The sequence below is a fragment of the Leucoraja erinacea genome, chromosome 18 (assembly GCF_028641065.1).
Source record: "Leucoraja erinacea ecotype New England chromosome 18, Leri_hhj_1, whole genome shotgun sequence".
Lineage (NCBI taxonomy): Eukaryota > Metazoa > Chordata > Chondrichthyes > Rajiformes > Rajidae > Leucoraja > Leucoraja erinaceus.
This window is the reverse complement of record NC_073394.1, coordinates 36,511,732-36,530,350: the sequence shown is the minus strand read 5'-3', so window position 1 is coordinate 36,530,350 and position 18,619 is coordinate 36,511,732. Positions and strand designations below refer to the sequence as shown.

Genomic DNA, 18,619 nt, shown 5'->3' with positions numbered 1-18,619 from the left:
GAATGTAGGCGGAGACAGTAAGACTAGTGGGAGAACTGGGAAGGGGGAGGGGATGGAGAGAGAAAGCAAGGGCTACCTGAAGTTCGAGAAGTCAATGTTCATACCACTGGGGTGTAAATTACCCAAGCAAAATATTTTGATTTTACCAGCATCTGCGGATCTTTCTTACACAAAAAGATTTCAATATATATATATATATATATACATATACATATACATATATGACTTGCCTCTTGAATTACTCCATCTAGCCAATGCTTTGTAAATCTGTCCCATATCTTCACTGCTCTTTTCTCATTGAATTTACAATATCTGGGTCTTTTAGTTTCTGCTTACCATCGTTTTGCTTTAAATCAATAAACCAAATGTATTGAAATCCTGACCCCAAGATATACCCACCACCCTCTTTGTGAAAACTTTGTCCCTCAGGTTCCTATTAAATCTTTCCCCTCTCACCTTAGACTTAAGACCTTGAGTTCTTGATCCCCTATTCCGAGTAAAAGATTGTGTACATTCACCCTATCCATGCCCCTCATGATTTTACACAGCTCTAAGGTCACTCCTCCTTTTCCTATGGTGTAAGGAATAAAGTCCTAGTCTGTCCCTATAGCTCAGACACTCGAGTGCTGGCAACATCCTCATAAATCTTCTCTGCAGTCTTTCCAGCTTAACGCATCTATCTGTAGCAAAACTGAACAAAATACTCAAAGTGCTGCCTCACCAGTGGCATGTATAACTGTAATGTAACATCCCAACTTCTATACTGAATTCTAACCGATGAGGGCCAGCATGCCAGAAGCCTTCTTCATTACCTTATCTACCTGTGATGATATTTTTAGGGAAAAGGCAGAGCAAAATACACATAACATTGCAAAGGATTGGAGAAATACGTGGGATTGTGTCATTCTGGCAACATCTGAAAAATACATCAGAAAAAATGGAAAGGTGGACAGATGTGGCTTAGATAAATAAATCTAATGTATAGTCAGATGGATAGCAAAATATTGTGTAGGAAGGAACTGCAGATGCTGGTTTAAACCAAAGATAGACACAAAAAGCTGGAGTAACTCAGCAGGACAGGCAGCATCTCTGAAGAAAAGGAATGGATGACGTTTGGGTTCGAGACCCTTCTTCAGACAGACCGCAGTCTGAAGGAGGGTCTCGACCTGAAAAGTCACCCTTTCCCTCTCTCCAGAGGTGCTGCCTGTCCCGCTGAGTTACTCCAACTTTTTGTGTCTATCTTCAGATAGCAATATATTAACCTATTCATTTAACTAATACCAGAAAAAGTCAATTAAAACCATTGGCAGTGCTAGCAAATAAATGATTTTGATCAGAAAATGTAATTTCTATTTTTGGAACTTTGCCCGATTGTTTGTGCAATAAAATTGACGTACGGCAGAAGTCCGGGGTTCTCCAGTCGATGCAGACACCAGCATCAATGCAAGCTTTAGCGTAGACAGCAACAGCATCACAGAGACACTCGCAGTCCCCAACCAGCTCGCAACCACAAGCATCTCGAACGCAATTATCGTAATACGGCATTCGGTAAACCTAAACCATAAATTAATGTGCAAAAGTGTGCAAGTTAGGAATAAGTAAAAAGTATAGCTGGGCTTTGCTCTTTCTGAATGATTGTACACAAAAATGTTCAATTTATCAGTCAAAACTATTTGCACCAAATTTTAAAGTTGGATTATAAATTTGATGTTCATTATGAATTCCTGGCCAAACTATATTTTAAATTCTGTATCAGATCTCTATTCTGATTCAGCCCGACTACTCCATTAAATAGCAGGACTGCTTCATCCATTAAAACTCAGGGTGCGCATTTCTCACCGAATACCCAGGGAAATTGAGTGTAATAGTTGGCCATCATAGAGAGGAGCTTTGATCCAGGATAGATAGTTATTGGCCTTTCCCTTGACAGAGAAGTATTTCTCCAGAGGGCAGAGATTTAAGGCAGAGGCAGACCAATTGAAGACATTTGGAGAATTTCGACACTCACACAATGGTTCAATTATGGAATGCATTTGAATGGATGGTTTTGGCAGACGCCCTCACAATTACTAATAGGTACTTCCATGAACACTTGCAATGCCATGGAATAGAAGCCAATGGCTGGATGCTGGAAGATGGGGTTACAATAGGTCACTACACGATGATCAGCATAGGTTGTGTGACTCCTTGAATCTATAGGATCCTCACATACTTCCTAAACTGTTGGGACTGGAATTGAACACTAACTCTGGTGGAACCGCAACAACTCTTCTGTGAAATTTGAATGAATGAATGAATGAATACTTTATTGTCACATGTGAAGCCACAGTTAAATTATTTGCTTGCACACCCTAGTTATGTAAAGAGTCACCACGTCAAGAGCATCGACAAAGTTACAATGCATCCCCCACCCCCCTCACGGCGGTTCCTCCACGCCGGGTCCTCCTTTGTTCCCCATAAATGTCATCATAATATCCCTGCTTTTGTACTTTATTTTGTTCCTGCATTGCCTTTACCCATAGTTAGTCTAGCACAGAAATACATTGCAATAATAATGTAGACATACTTACCAATTTGTGACATGATTCAAACACTTTACTGTTAATTATAGCACACATCTTTTCAGCCCGGGCAAAACGATACGGATTTTTGTGACATGGAGTTGCAACTTCAGTTACATCTCTACACATGGTATCTTCCTTCCAAGAGTTTGCGAAGACCAGTAAATTGGACACTAAATATTTGTTCTGGGTTATGTATTCATCATCCACATTGCCATTGTAATTACCACACAGTCCGCACACTGGAAACTAAGAGAAAGAATTTCACTTCATCAGATATTAATTTGCTGCAACAATTATTTAAAATTTTAAATAGATCAGCAAAAATGCGCTTGTGAAACTGGCTCAAAATTGCGTGCTATGAATTTGCATGCATACATTTAATGAATTTAATATTTTAAAAAACACATTTAAACACAGACAAGGCTATGCTTTTTTGTGCTGTACATGACACTTATAACCAGTAGGGGAAGTAGAGTTTTGTTTCATCAGTGTGAGCTGGATACAAAACAAAACATTTTGTTAGACACAAAATGCTGGAGTAACTCCGTGGGATAGGCAGCATCTCTGGAGAGAAGGAATGGATGATTTTTCAGGTCAAGAGTCTTCTTCAGTCTGAAGAAGGGTCTGGACCCAAAACGTCACTCATTGCTTCTCTCCAGTGATGCTGCCGGTCCCGCTAAGTTACTCCAGCATTTTGTGTCTATCTCCAATCGTCTTGGCCCCGCTCTGGGAGTAGGAGTGGGGGGGGTATCCAGATCCGCAATGGCCGTGAGCCCCAGGCCGAGCACGACGATCATTTGCCTGCTTCTGCTGCTGTTGGAGGTGAGACGTTGAGTTGCGCCAGGGTCTTGGGCCTGTCCCACTTTGCCCGTGAGTTATGCGACAGGCCGGCGGCACGCGAAGATTTCACACTCCTCCATGCTCCTGTCCCGCGCTACCCACGCAATACCCACACGCTACTCACACGCTACCAACACGCTACCAGGTCGAGTAAATGGCTTCCAGGGGTGAATGCAAAAGCTGCACATGTCAAAGGCCTGTAGTCATTAAGACAAGTAATCCTTGTCTTTTTGGGTATAGGGACAATAGTGGAGACTTTGAAGCAGGCAGGGGCAGTACAGGTTTGCAGGGACTCATTGAAAATTTCTGTGAAGACTGGTGCCAGTTGTTCGGCACAGAGCCATGAGCAATAATGATATTTCTCTTTGGAGACTGTCTGCAAGGGTTCTGAGGGAAGCTTTCTGCGAGTGAAGGCCACCCTGACTAGAGTGCTTTTGTGATTTGCTACTTGAGGAATTTAATTACATGTCCTTCAATATTATTTTTTTTGTTTTCCAGCTAATCCTAGGTGTCATTCCACCCTGGCCAAATTGCCTCTCATTCCACAGAATTTACCTCTTGCCTCCTTAAAGGACCTGCCTCAGATCCTCCCTGAATGTCTGTTCATAATCTGAATGGTTACATCACCAATTTACACTGTACATCTATGTATGTAATAAATGTGACAATTGGTATATTTATCTTACCTTAGAGAGTCTGGTAATGGAAATGTGTGCGTTCATGTTCTTATTCCAGATGACTGTTAGTTCAAGCTTTGCCTTGATCACAAAATCAAATTTTAGATACAGTGGATTGCTGACCACTTTAAAACGTTTGGCAGCATTTGGAGGTATTAATGTATAGTGTCCATCTGCCAGTTTAATTAGGACCTCCTGAAAAAAAAGTACATAATACACATTGTTCACAAGGACACAAAAATATGTGTTCAGTAAAGCAAACTGCCATGGAGTAATCAATTTCTACCAATGCTAATTACTTCCTCGAAGCAATAGATTACATCAATAGGCCTTGTTTTTACAGATGTAAGCATAATATTTTATATTTAAACAATTCATTATGCTCCACAGATAAAGCAGTGATTGCTGGAAATCCTCAGCAGACCAGGCAGCGTTTGCGGAGAAGGAAAGAACACTAAAGTTACAGGTAGGTGACCTTGCATCAGCTCTGACATAAACAAGAGTGGCTGGTTTTCTGAAATCGTTGAATTCACTGTCGATTCCTGAAGGCTGCCACATTCTCGGTTGGAAGATGAGACACTGCCCTTAAAGTTAGTGTTGGGTTTATCTGAATATTTTAAGAGCACGATGATTACAGGGCAAAGTACGAGTGAAGTGGAGAATTAAAGTGACAGGCAACTGAAGTTTAAGGTCACTCGTTTGGACTGAATGGAGTTCTGCAAAGCATCTGCAATTTGAATTTGGTCCCTCCAAAGTAAAGAATGGCATATTGTGAGCACCCTAGGGGGGTAGTGCTATAGCTCTAGGGGCTAGTGGAATCAAGGGATATGGGGAGAAGGCAGGCACGGGTTATTGATTGGGGACGATCAGCCATGGTCACAATGATATATTGGTCGGTGTGGGCACGTTGGGCCAGTTTGCACGCTGTATGCCTCTATGACTCTATGAAACCGGAACACACAGATGAAACCCACATCGTCACAGGGAGAACATGTAAACTTCACACACACGGTACCCAAGGTCAGAATTGAACCTAGGTCTCTGGCACTGTGAGGCAGCTGATCTACCAACTACGCCACTGTGCCACCCCAATGCGTCAGGTTGCTTGACAGCGATCATTTAATACCAGAATTTTCCTTAATTGCTTTGGCCACTTCATCAAGAATCCTCCTCCCTTCCATCTTACAGGAAACCTGGAGATATTTGCTGATGATACTGCATGGTCCAGTTCGGTTTGTGGCTCAGAGGTTGAAACAGTTCATCTCTGCATGTGGTAATACCTGAACAACATTCAGGCTAGACAGATGCTAAATAAAATCAGTGCCATTAAAATTTGGGTTAATGGCCATCTCCAAATAAAGGCTCTTAACCAGTTTTTCTTGATAATTTTCAACATTACTGAGATCACTATTGACCAAAAACTTGGACCAGCCACCTGCAAATTAAGTCGTCATCTACAAATTAAGTCAGACGCAGATATTATTCTCCACCTGCCTAACTGTTGCTCTAGTGACACTCTAGTTGAAAGACTGGGACAAAACAGTTTCTTGAATGGCATTAACATTGACTCTGTCCAACACTGAGCACTGGGACTGCAGTGTGCTTTAACTAGAAGATGCACACTTTATCTGGTGTGCATGCTTCTTCTTCTGGTGTGAGAGATCGCAACCTTCACATGGTCCACCCTGTTTTGACTAATGCAATCAAACCAGACATGCACAAACAACGTGTTTTTCATACCACTTGACCTACAACTATAGGCTGCGCATGCCATATGCAAGAAGAAGAAGACGTCTTCCTCTCGATAACATCAATCCAGGCTTCTTCAAAAGCTTCACAAGCGCGCAATCTAAAGCACCCAGTAATGACAGATATATATAATGGAATGCCAAGACCTGCACCTTCTTCCCCAAAGCACAGGCTATCCTGACTTGGAAGTGCATCACTGTTCCTTCATTGCCACTGGCGGTGAAAATCTTGGAACATCACACCCAATAAATGCCCTAAATTGACCTCCATCACAGGAAGTGTCACAGTTCATGAGGTGTTCCGCAAATGCCTAGTGCAGATACAAAAAACAGCTCCAATGCCAACCACAATAAGGAAATCAGTCAGCACACTGTCACAGCTGCAGGGAATAATATCAATATATTTGTTTGGATAAGTACTTGCGCTTCAAGAACCGGTTCGATAAGCGAGAGCTTGGCTCACGAACTTAACTGAGCCTGAAGAGACATGATTATATGTGCTCACTTAGGATCCAGTACCAAATCAATTATAGATACAAAAAGCTTGAATAACTCAGCGTGACGGGCAGCATCGCTGGAGAGACGGTGTGGGTGATATTTCAGGTCGAAATCCTTCTTCAGACTGAAAGTCACGGGAAAGGGAAACGAGAGATATAGACGATGGCCAGATATCGTTTCCCTTTCCGTGACTTTCAGTCTGAAGAAGGGTCTCGACCCAAAATGTCACCCATTCCTTCTCTCCAGAGATGTTGCCCGTCCCGCTGAGTTACTCAATTTTTTAATGTCTATCTTCAGTTTAAACCAGCATCTGCAGTCCCTTCCTACTCCAAAATCAATGAGATATTCTCAGGCTCGAGTCGGGTTTACGCCAGTCATGGGGTCAGGTTGTAATCGTACACACCAGTGGATCACAAGGACATGCACTTTTCACATAAATGTAATAGCATCTTAAGATTGACGTTACTTAAGTTAATTAATTAGTCATCTAACCCAAGTTGGTGGGTTGAATACTGCAGAGAATCCTTAACTTCTTTGTTCTTAAGCTACTGTGAGCTTTCAAATATAGACTCCATTATTGAAAATCAAAAAATAAACTGCATATGCTGTTAATCTGAAATAAAAACAGAAAATGCGGGGAGAATCCATGTCAGAACATTGTCAGAACCACTGAAGGGCTTTTGACCTGAAGTGTTATATCTGTTTCTCTCTGTGCAGACACAGCCTTTAGCTGCTGAATGTCTCCAGTAATTTTATATTTATTATGGTCTAACAATTGTCTGCTTTCTGTGAGTTAATTTTTTCTCACTTCAAAGTTGCAACCTGTGTCATCTGTCATAGGATATTTGATGATATGAAGATATAAAATAAATTATTTGATTAAATGAAGATATAAAATTTAACAATCCCGATATTATTTCAATCAATCAATCAATCAAAGACGTTATTGTCATTCAAAAATACACCAACAAATGCAAATCTGAACGAAATTTCATTGCATCTGGCTCACCGTGCAACATAAAATAACATAACGATAAAATAGATAAAAAGATAATAGATATTAGTGGCAGCACATTATATGAAATTCAAAAGTCTGATGGCTCGGGGGTAGAAGCTGTTGCAAAACCTGGCCTATCTGCTCTTTATACTGCGATACCTTTTGCCTGAGGGCAGCAGAGTGAATAGTCCACGATGGAGATGTGTGGGGTCTTTTATAAAGCTGTTGTCCTTGGACAAGCAACGTTTGCACGCAATGTCCCGGATTGAAGGAAGAGAAATCTCGATGATTTCACCTTTGTATGCCTGAGGAAATCATGTTTATTGACTTTTGGCAGTCTTATTTAATTTCTATTATTTTAAAATTATGAAATCTTGGCCAATATTTAATTTCCACTCTGCCTCTGGAGTTCTCTGCCAGTTGTACCTTAAGGTTTAACTTGCAGAGAGTATCATCAGTGAATAATATAAAGGCTGCTACGGAAACTGGGGAAGTGAGAGCGGAGAACATGATAGCATGCAACAAATCATTTTACACTTTATGGTTACACATCTGAATTGAGATCGATTAACAGGTTGACTTCCTTACCTCAAGGTAGATCTTGATGGACTTAGTGCAGACCACACCCTTTGTACCACAAATAATATTTTCTGTCACTATCTTGAATGAAGGCAGTCTGTAATTAACAGAACAAGCATCCTAAAAGATTTGAACACACTCGTTAATAAGCAAAAATGAAGCACAGAGAAACAATAAATTGCACTCAAGAAAAATCTTTGTCTGGTACCTGAACAAGAGTATATTCACAACTGCCATCAAATACATATTGTTTTCCATCGAAGGTAGTCACATGCCCTTCTCCATGAATCACACAGGTTGAAGGACACTTTGCATCTCCAGTGCATTCCCATTTACCTCTAAAGCAAATACTATTTAAATACAAAGTGTTAGAAATTTTAAATCCAGGTTGCAAACAATTTCTCATAAAATGTCCTAATTCCTAAATATGTGAAAAAGTACAATCCCACATTGTAAATCAATCATAAAATAAATAACACTTTATGGTTATTTAGTAAAACAGATTGGGTAAAGCTACATGTTCAACAAGCATTGGTAAAACAATTTGATTTCAAGTCATCAGGACAAATGAGCAATAGCCGCCTCATTAAAATTCTGCAGAAGTTCCTAAAGGAAAGTGATGGCTGAACATGGCGGTACGGTGGCGCAGCGGTAGAGTTGCTGCATTACAATGCTTGCAGCGCAGGAGACTCGGGTTCGATCCCGACTAGTACGGAGTTGGTACTTTCTCCCCGTCACAGAGTGCAGTGCAACGTAGGTTTCCAAGGTTAATTCCCGGGATGGCGTGACTGTCATACGCTAAGAGAATGGAGCAGCTGGGCTTGTACACTCTGGAGTTTAGAAGGATGAGAGGGGATCTCATTGAAACATATAAGATTGTTAAGGGCTTGGACACACTAGAGGCAGGAAACATGTTCCCGATGTTGGGGGAGTCCAGAACCAAGGGCCACAGTTTAAGAATAAGGGGTAAGCCATTTAGAACGGAGACGAGGAAACACTTTTTCACACAGAGAGTGGTGAGTCTGTGGAATTCTCTGCCTCAGAGGGTGGTGGAGGCAGGTTCTCTGGATGCTTTCAAGAGAGAGCTGGATAGGGCTCTTAAAAATAGCGGAGTCAGGGGATATGGGGAGAAGGCAGGAACGGGGTACTGATTGGGGATGATCAGCCATGATCACATTGAATGGAGGTGCTGGCTCGAAGGGACAAATGGCCTACTCCTGGACCTAATGTCTATTGTCATCGCATGGGTTTTCTCCAAGATCGTTGGTTTCCTCCAACACTCCAAAGATGCACAGGTTTGGAGGTTAATTGACTTGGTATAAGTGTAAATTGTCCCTAGTGCGTGTAGGATAGTGTTAATGTGCGGGGATCCTTGGTCGGTATGGACTCGGTGGGTCGAAGTGTTTGTTTCCATGCTGTATCTCTAAATTAAAACAAACTAAATGTTTCCGATGAAGCGACAATTGTAGTGGAGTGGTTGGAGGCCAGTTGTGGAAACATTAGGTTAAGGCTGTTACAACATGCTGAATGAGGAACTGAATGAATAAATGTATAAGTTTATTTGCCAAGTATTCACATACAAGGAATTTGCCTTGGTGCTCCGCTCACAAGTGACAACATGACATACAGTGACAGTTTCAAATGACACATAAAACACTAAACATTAATGAAAAAACACCATTGATCAAACATGTGTACCAAACAAAATACCAGAGCAAAAGAAGGCTACAGATATTTGGCTATTGAGTAGAGCTAATACTCGTGGAATAAAGCTGTGTTATGTCTGGCTGTGGCAGCTTTGACAATCTGGAGTCGCCTTCAGGTGGCATCTGATGATAAGGATGACGCTTTGACAAGCTGTGTTGGAAGGAACTGCAGATGCTGGTTTACACTGAAGATAGACACAAAAATCTGGAGTAACTCAGCGGGTCAGACAGCTTCTCTGGAGAAAAGGAATAGGTGATATTTTGGGTTGAGACAATTCTTCAGACTGAGAGTCAGGGGAAAGGGAAACGCGAGATATAGACTGTGATAGAGAGAGATTTATGGAACAAATGAATGAAAACAGGCTATCGCTAGCTGCTAGGTGAAAACAAGTTGACAATCTGTTGTTCGGTAGTGCAGACTGTTGGATAACAGCTACAGCTCAGGTGGTTCATGGGCATGGCAATGTAGTGAGCTGTGATTGATTTCCTCAGTTTTCAGAACAGTGGGTAAATGTTCTTGCAGCATTGATGTGCCTTTCACGGAATGGCATGGATATAGGTGAGAATGGAGCTGAGCGTGATTTGTATAACTCACAAATCTCCAACATGGACTTCCAGACACAGTAATTTTGTGGTCAATGGAGTTCAACAGGATATACCTGGTGTGGTCTGAAGAAGGGTTTCGGCCCGAAACGTTGCCTATTTCCTTCGCTCCATAGATGCTGCTGCACCCACTGAGTTTCTCCAGCTTTTTTGTGTAACCTTCGATTCTCCAGCATCTGCAGTTCCCTCTTAAACTCAGGATATACCTGGTGATGGCAGGCATACCTTGATGCTATTCACTATCAAGGAAACATAGTGAACCTTGCTTGATGCCAAAAGCCTTTGCCAGCAGTATTGCTGCCTGGAGGTAAACTGAAGTGGTGATGAGGTTATGTACAGACTACCTCAGTGGCTGAAGCGTAAATGCTCAAGGCTATATGCTGGACTGCGACTCCTCTCCTTTAGGACCTTCCACCTTCCTCCTTCCCCTCCCTTACCTCCACCTGTTGCACTGTCTTTGTGATTGCCAGATTGTCTGCTTGGCCACAAAATATCCAGGTTGTGAAATCAGTTTGCTTGGACATTCACTACCATCCTCCTCGTCACCTTGTGATTACAATGTGATCATTACCTCAAGCATGACCCAGGATGATCAACTGAAGAGTAGACAAAGTCTATCTTCTCAAGAAGCCACCTGCCACCTGGCGCAGCAACATAACATGGGTGGCAATTCGGAGTGCCTCAGGATGAACTGGCCAGTTTCATGGATCTATGTTTTTTTGTCCATAGAGGTTATAAGCAATCCCACTGATCCAGAAATGACTGTCTTTCCTTAATGGTGAGTTGCTCCAGAGGTGAAGCAGTAACGTTGGTGGTAAGTGGTCTGACCATGTGAAACTATTACAGTCACCCGACCATCTGGACTTGGCTTCTGATGATGTTTTGGCCTTGACCGTTCAGATCAGAACAGCGTCTGCGAGAAAGTGCCCAGTGAAGGACCACTCTTGGTAAGTGTCGGGTCAGCTACCTTGCACAGTCCATCACCACCATGAAATTCAGGACCTCTGGTGTTGGTTCTTAACACCCAGGCACAAGTTGTCGCTGGGTGAGTGTAGTCTAGACTCAATAGAAATTGCTCCTAGCCAAGGCATAAATTTCATACACAAAATGGAAGCCATCCATACGTGCCTCCTGCTGCATGCATTACACATATATCTGTACATTCAGGGGGAAGCACCGCACACACCACAATGTGTACTAAAAGGCAGTGTCCCACTGCAGCCTCATAAGCCTATAAACAACAGTTGAGATCTATAACATTATAAGAATATATATCACAATGAATTCTAAAGCCTTAACTTAAATAAAGTTCTCTGTGGTTCAAGGAATTCATTCATATGCAAATCATACATATTCAGTATACAATTTACCGATCCTTACCATTTCTGGCATTCTTTTACTATAGTCGCTTCGGGACGATAAAACACCCCACAGAATTCACACGGACAGTCCTCAAGAAAGACACATTGATCTTTCTCGTTCAACAACATTCCTGGTGGGCACATACAGCCAGAAATACACTTGGGTTCTAGCTAAAACAGAAGAGAAGTGAAAATTAGAATTTAACTTGCAAAATTCAAAGCTGGTAAAAAAATTAGAAAACTAATGAATGACGGTTGGGATAATTAGAAAATTATAATAAATCTTATATTTTTATTCTGACCAGTGGAGGTAAATTACAAAGATTAGTAAATGGGATTGTAAATGATAGAGAAATATAGAACAGTAGACCACGTAAATGCAAGGATTTCAAAAATGTAATAAAGGATTAATGAAAACACCAGTACGTGACATGACAGTACTCAGATCAGTATGACGTAGAGAAAGAAAATTAGCTGCAAAAAAGCAAAGCACTGGATTAATTCAGCAGGGCAGGTAATGTCCATGGAGGGAATGAACAGATGATAATTTAGGTCAGAAGCCTTCTTCAGGGGGGAAAAAGCTGGAAAACCCCCTTCAACTCATGATGAAGCAGACGTGGGAGTGCTAGGAAGGTGCATGAATGGTGCACAAACACACATCGAGTCATAGTCATACAGCATGGAAACAGGCCCTTCAGTCCAACTTGACCATGCCAGATAAAATGATCCATCTACACACCCCACCTGCCTGCATTTGGCCCATATCCTTCTAACCCTGGCCTATCCATATACCTGTCCAAATTTGTTTTCATCTTTGTGATAGTAGCTCTTTCAACTGCCTAACCTGAAGGAACTATGAACACACTCCTAGATCCGTCTGCTCAACAACACTCCCCAGAACCCAGCCATTCATTGTGTAGGTTCTGTCCTGATTTGACTTATTAAATTGCAACAACCCGCACTTATCTGCATTAAACTCCATTAACTATTCCTCAGCCCACTTACACAACCGATTAAGATCCTGCTGCAATTTTTGATACCCGTCTTTGGTATTAATGATGCCATCCACTTTCATGTCATCTGCAAACTTGCAAATTATGCTTTACACATTCCCTTCGAAATCGTTGATATAAACCACAAACAGCAAAAGGCCCAGCACTGCTCCCTGGGGCATACAGTTAGTTACAGGCCTCCAATCCGAAACAATCTTTCACCATCACCCTCTGCTTCCAATTCTCCAACATGTTTTATTCCTTAAAGCCAATTACAGTATTTATCTAATCGGCTAGCTGGTGAATCTGTGGAATTCTTTGCAGCAAATCCCAGACTCCAGCACCGACTGCCGGAGCTCTCCACATCCCTGTAATGTCTCCTCGATGTGAATCCCTCTGATCCCATGGTACTAGGTCCTTCCAGCCCATTCCCTGGCAAACACCTTAATTCTCCATGTTGGTTAGGCTGTTGTACATGGGGGGCCGTACAGAGTTGTAATGCGAAGAGCAAGTATCTTCTTCTTTGGCAGTCCCTCGAGATTGAGAGTGACCTGCCTCACTCCTGTGTCGTGGGTTCTGAGATCACTAAATTTGGCTTGGTGGGAATGGCAGATGGAGCATGAGGTGGGCGGCAGATTAGGGTGGGTAGTTTGTGAAGTGGTTCAATTCCCTCCTTCACTTGAACAGGATCTGTTCGTGCTCCCAGTACAGTTAGCTCACAAAAAAGGACGTTCTCTCTGACGTTCTCCTGAAAAACCAGGTGCTAACAGTTCCACTTGGGAGTACCGCTAAAAGTGCAAATTTCCAGTTCACTTAGCATACCATCAGGACTATGCAGACAAATGCAGGATGCACCTCTTTCAGGGACACTATAAGGCCAGGCAACCATGGGGCAGGTCCGTCACCAACTTCTGCAACCTTGATGGATGTTCACATGGCACTGCACCCTTGAAAACATCTTCGTGAGGTGCTACATCAAGAAGGTGGCTTCCATCATCAAAGATCCTACTATCCAGGCCATGCTCTCTTCTCACTGTGAGTTGGACTGGAGGAGTTGAAACCCGAGTTCCACACCACCAGAACTAATTGGGGTTTGTACTAATGACTTTTTTCCTGCACAATCTTTTCTCTTTTTACTGTTTTGCAGAATGAATGTCTAATTGATGTTTTTGTGTGTTTTCAGAGTCTATGTGCCTGTGATGCTGCTACAAGCAAAATTGTACCTCGCTGCATTTGTTGACTTGTCTTAAATAAACTTAATCTGATGCTGGTTCCTCTATGGGTCAATCTTGGAGAGACTGATGATAGTTACTAAAGGTTGTTCACAGTTTGCCATCCTATTGCCTGCAGAAGTTGAGCCTCAGCCCACCAGATGGAGCCAATACAGGGCTAGCTCTGACCAAATCGGCATAATTGGGCCCCATCAGCAAATGAAGGTGTATGAAGGAATTGCAGATGCTGGTTTACACCAAAGATAGACAAGGTGCTGGAGTAACTGAGCAGGACAGGCGGCATCTCTGGGGAGAAAGAATGGATGACATTTCAGTCTGAAGAAGTGGTCTGACCCAAAACGTCACCCAGTTGATGAAAGTGACCGTGAGTATTTAAGACAAAAAGGTTTGAGGAAGAATTGATTTTGGTATTGATACATTACTGTCATGTGTACCAAGAAACAGTAAAAAACTTAGCTATCCAGTCAAATCATACTCGATATGAGTGCTGTCAAGCCATACACAAGTACAAAAGGGATCGCAAAGATAAAAACACCAGAAACTGTAAACTCAAAAATCATCCAAACAGATTTTATGATCAGCTCATCTCCCGACTTATACACAGGTTCATTGGTTCTGGGATGATTTCTGTTTTACTGGTGAATTAGCACAGGACAGAGCTGCCACCATTTTTTTTTAAATGGACCTTGATCCAAATTACATCAAAACATCCAAAGCTTATACATTGCTAATGAACCCATGACACTCCTTCCTAACAGGCAGGATGGGTTACCCTTTCCCCGATGTACAATTGCATCCACAAACTTGGATAGCAGTTTCAGCTGTGTTTGAGGAGGAATATGGACATGGGCAAGTGAGCAGGTGGTGCATACTTCCACAGCTAAAATAGTCTTGTTGGAACTGAAGAATTGGAATGGGCCAGACCAGGACTTTGATCTCAGGAATGGACCACCACAAAATCAGGGTCAGAGACACCTGCATTTTTGTCTTTTACTAGTTTATTGGTCTACAATGCAGCTTCATCATTTTTATCATTCAGTTAGTTAGTTTAGTTTATTGTCACGTGTACCGAGGAACAGTGAAAAACTTTTGTTGTGTGCTAGCAAGTCAGCAGAAAGACAATAGGTGATTACAATCGAGCCATTTACAGTGCATAGATACATGATAAGGGGGTAACATTTAGTGCAAGGTAAAGCCAGCAAAGTCCGATCAAGGATAAGTTTGTGCATCACTAAAGAGCTGTAAAAGTACTGCTCTGGAAATTATTGGCATTACCTGCGTGTAAAATATGAAGCAAAAAATCAATGGAACATTTTGTATATTTCTCAGATTAAGATTTGTAGTTCTGAGCTGTTTTAGTACTCACAAAAGGTGTTTCTGTAGCATGCATCTGACACGTCGGTGCAAAAGCTGCTCGATATTCAAACTTCTTCGCATGTGCACAATCAAAGTAAATTTTAGGAGGGTCACACCAGACTAAAAAAAAGAATAACTCTTTATTACTTAAACATACATCAAATAATTCTTGCAGCAAATTCAATTAAATGGGAGGGGATAGACACAAAATGCTGGAGTAACTCAGCGGGTCAGGCAGCATCTCTGGAGAGAAGGAATGTGACGTTTCGGGCCGAGATCTTTCTTCAGATGTCGGGGAGGGGGCGGGAAAAAGATAGAATGTAGTAGGAGACAGTAAGACTAGTGGGAGAACTGGGAAGGTGGAGGGGATAGAGAGAGAAAGCAAGTGCTATCTGAAGTTAGAGACGTCAATGTTCATACCACTGGGGTGTAAACTACCCAAGTGAAATATAAGGTGATGTTACTCCAATTAGCGCTGGGCCTCACTCTGACAATGCAGGAGGCCCAGGACAGAAAGGTCAGATTGGGAATGAGAGGGGGAGTTGAGGTGCTGAGCCACCGGGAGATCAGGTAGGTCAAAACGGACTGAGCGGAGGTGTTCAGTGAAATGATCGCCGAGCCTACGCTTGGTCTCGCCGGTATAGAGAATTTGATACCTGGAACAGCGGATACAGTAGATGAGGATGGAGGAGGTGCAAGTGAATCTCTGCCTCACCTGGAAAGACTGTTTGGGTCCTTGGATGGAGTCGAGGGGAGAGGTAAAGGGACAGGTGTTGCACAGGGGTGGTTTGGGGGGGGGGGTGAAGGGACGAGTTGACCAGGGAGTTTTGGAGGGAAGGGTCTCAGCGGAAAGCAGAAAGGGGTGGAAATGGGAAGATGTGGCCAGTAGTGGGATCCCGTTGGAGGTGGCGAAAATGTTGGAGGATTATATATGCTGTATGCGATGGCTGATGGGGTGGAAGGTGAGGACAAGGGGGACGCTGTTCTTGTTACAAAAAGGGGGATGGGGAGCAAGAACAAAGCTGTGGGATAGCGAGGAGACACTAGTGAGAGCATCGTCTATAATGGAAGAGGGGAACCCCAGTTTCCTAAACAATGAGGATTTTTTTTTACCAGGGATTTTCCCTTCCCACCCAAACCACCCCTTCCCCAGGTACTTTCCCCAGTAACCGCAGGAGATGCAACACCTGTCCCTTTACCTCCCCTCTCGACTCCATCCAAGGACCCCAAACAGGTTCACTTGCACCTCCTCCAACCTCATCTACTGTATCCGCTGTTCCAGATGTCAACTTCTCTATATCGGTGAGACCAAGCACAGGCTCGAGGATCGTTTCGCTGAACACCTCTGCTCAGTCTGTCTTAACCTATTGGATCTCCCGGTGGCTCAGAACTTCAACTCCCCCTCCCATTCCCAACCTGACCTTTCTGTCCCGGGCCTCCTCCATTGTCAGAGTGAGGCCCAGCGCAAATTGGAGGAACAGTACCTCATATTTTGCTTGGGTAGTTTATACCGCTGTGGTATGAACATTGACTTCTCTAACTTCAGATAGCCCTTGCTTTCCCTCTCTATCCGCTCCCCCTTCCCAGTTCTCCCACTAGTCTTACTGTCTCCGACTACATTCTATCTTTGTCCCGCCCCCTCCCCTGACATCAGTCTGAAAAAGGGTCTCGACCCGAAATGTCACCCATTCCTTCTCTCCAGAGATGCCGCCTGACCCGCTGATTTACTCCAGCATTTTGTGTCCACCTTCGATTTAAACCATCATCTGCAGTTCTTTCCTACACATCTGCAGTTCCTGCCTACACACTGCTTATCGGGAGTCAGACTTATCAGCTGAAGCACTATTTGAACTTTGCTGAACATGAGCAGCAGGAAGAATCCCCAGTGCTAACCAAAAACTACGGTCAGACTCATTGCAGATAGATTCCCACTGGCAGTTACATAGTCATACAGCATGGGAACATGGATATGGTCTACCATGTGAAGGCCAGCTCTCTGACACCTCCTCATATCTATTCCTTCACCATGACCTCATTGATGAACACCAGGCCACCATTTACCAGACAGTCTTATGCCCTTGTCCCACTTAGGAAACCTAAACGGAAACCTCTGGAGAATTTGCGCCCCACCCATGGTTTCCGTGCGGTTCGCGGAGGTTCCCGGAGGTTTTTGTCAGTCTCCCTACCTGCTTCCACTACCTGCAACCTCCAGGAACCGCACGGAAACCTTAGGTGGGGCGCAAAGTCTCCAGAGGTTTCCGTTCAAGTTTCCTAAGTGGGACAGGGGCATTTACTGATCTCATCACCTCTGGCAATCGCCTTTCCACAGCCTCCAGCCGTCTAATTCCCTGACTCTATACTGCCTGCTTCTATTTTCATCTCAAAAGCCACTGCCAGGGCTGTCTTGCAGCCACATTGTTTCTGCCTGCTACAGCCCCACCAAACTTATCTCCAAATAGCTGGATTCTATCTTTTCCGCCCTTGTCCAGTCCCTTCCGACCTACATCCTAGACACTCACACTCTCTTCAACACTTCAAAAGTTTTCAATTCCTAAGTCCCCATTGACCATCTTTACCATGGATATCTGATCATTTTACATTTCCATTCATATAACCATATAACAATTACAGCACAGAAACAGGCCATCTCGGCCTTTCATTTCCGTGCCGAACACTTATTTTCACCTAGTCTCATCTACCTGCACTCAGACCATAACCCTCCATTCCTTTCGCATCCATATACCTATCCAATTTATTTTTAAACGATAAAATCGAACCTGCCTCCACCACTTCCATTGGAAGCTCATTCCACACAGCTACCACTCTCTGAGTAAAGATGTTCCCCCTCGTATTTCCCCTAAGCTTCTGTTCCTTAATTCTCAAGTCATGTCCTCTTGTTTGAATCTTCCCTACTCTCAATGGGAAAAGCTTATCCGCGTCAACTCTGTCTATCCCTCTCATCATTTTAAAGACCTCTATCAAGTCTCCCCTTAACCTTCTGCGCTCCAAAGAATAAAGACCTAACTTGTTCAACCTTTCTCTATAACTTAGTTGCTGAAACCCAGGCAACATTTTAGTAAATCTCCTCTGTACTCTCTCTATTTTGTTGACATCCTTCCTATAATTAGGCGACCAAATTTGTACACCATACTCCAGAATTGGCCTCACCAATGCCTTGTACAATTTTAAAATGACATCCCAACTTCTATACTCAATGCTCTGATTTATAAAGGCCAGCACACCAACAGCGTTCTTTACCACCCTATCGACATGAGATTCCACCTTCAGGGAACTATGCACAGTTATTCCTAGATCCCTCTGTTCAACTGCATTCCTCAATTCGCTACCATTTACCATGTACGTCCTATTTTGATTTGTCCTGCCAAGATGTGTCACCTCACACTTATCAACATTAAACTCCATCTGCCATCTTTCAGCCCACTCTTCCAAATTGCCTAAATCTCTC

The 18,619-nt window shown here is 43.0% G+C and overlaps 1 protein-coding gene across 1 annotated transcript in view; it reads right to left on the bottom strand.

Annotated features, from left to right (window-relative positions):
* The window catches only part of LOC129705976 (mucin-6-like), a 79,376-nt gene that overhangs the window by 10,138 nt on the left and 50,619 nt on the right, over positions 1–18,619 (bottom strand). Inside the window, exons 10-16 of the mRNA XM_055649950.1 lie at positions 15,164–15,273; positions 11,593–11,744; positions 8,112–8,253; positions 7,913–8,023; positions 4,091–4,276; positions 2,571–2,810; positions 1,398–1,554 (exon numbers count right to left, since the gene is read on the bottom strand). Of these exons, the coding sequence (XP_055505925.1) occupies positions 1,398–1,554; positions 2,571–2,810; positions 4,091–4,276; positions 7,913–8,023; positions 8,112–8,253; positions 11,593–11,744; positions 15,164–15,273 (1,098 nt within the window). The remainder of the gene's footprint in view (positions 1–1,397; positions 1,555–2,570; positions 2,811–4,090; positions 4,277–7,912; positions 8,024–8,111; positions 8,254–11,592; positions 11,745–15,163; positions 15,274–18,619) is intronic.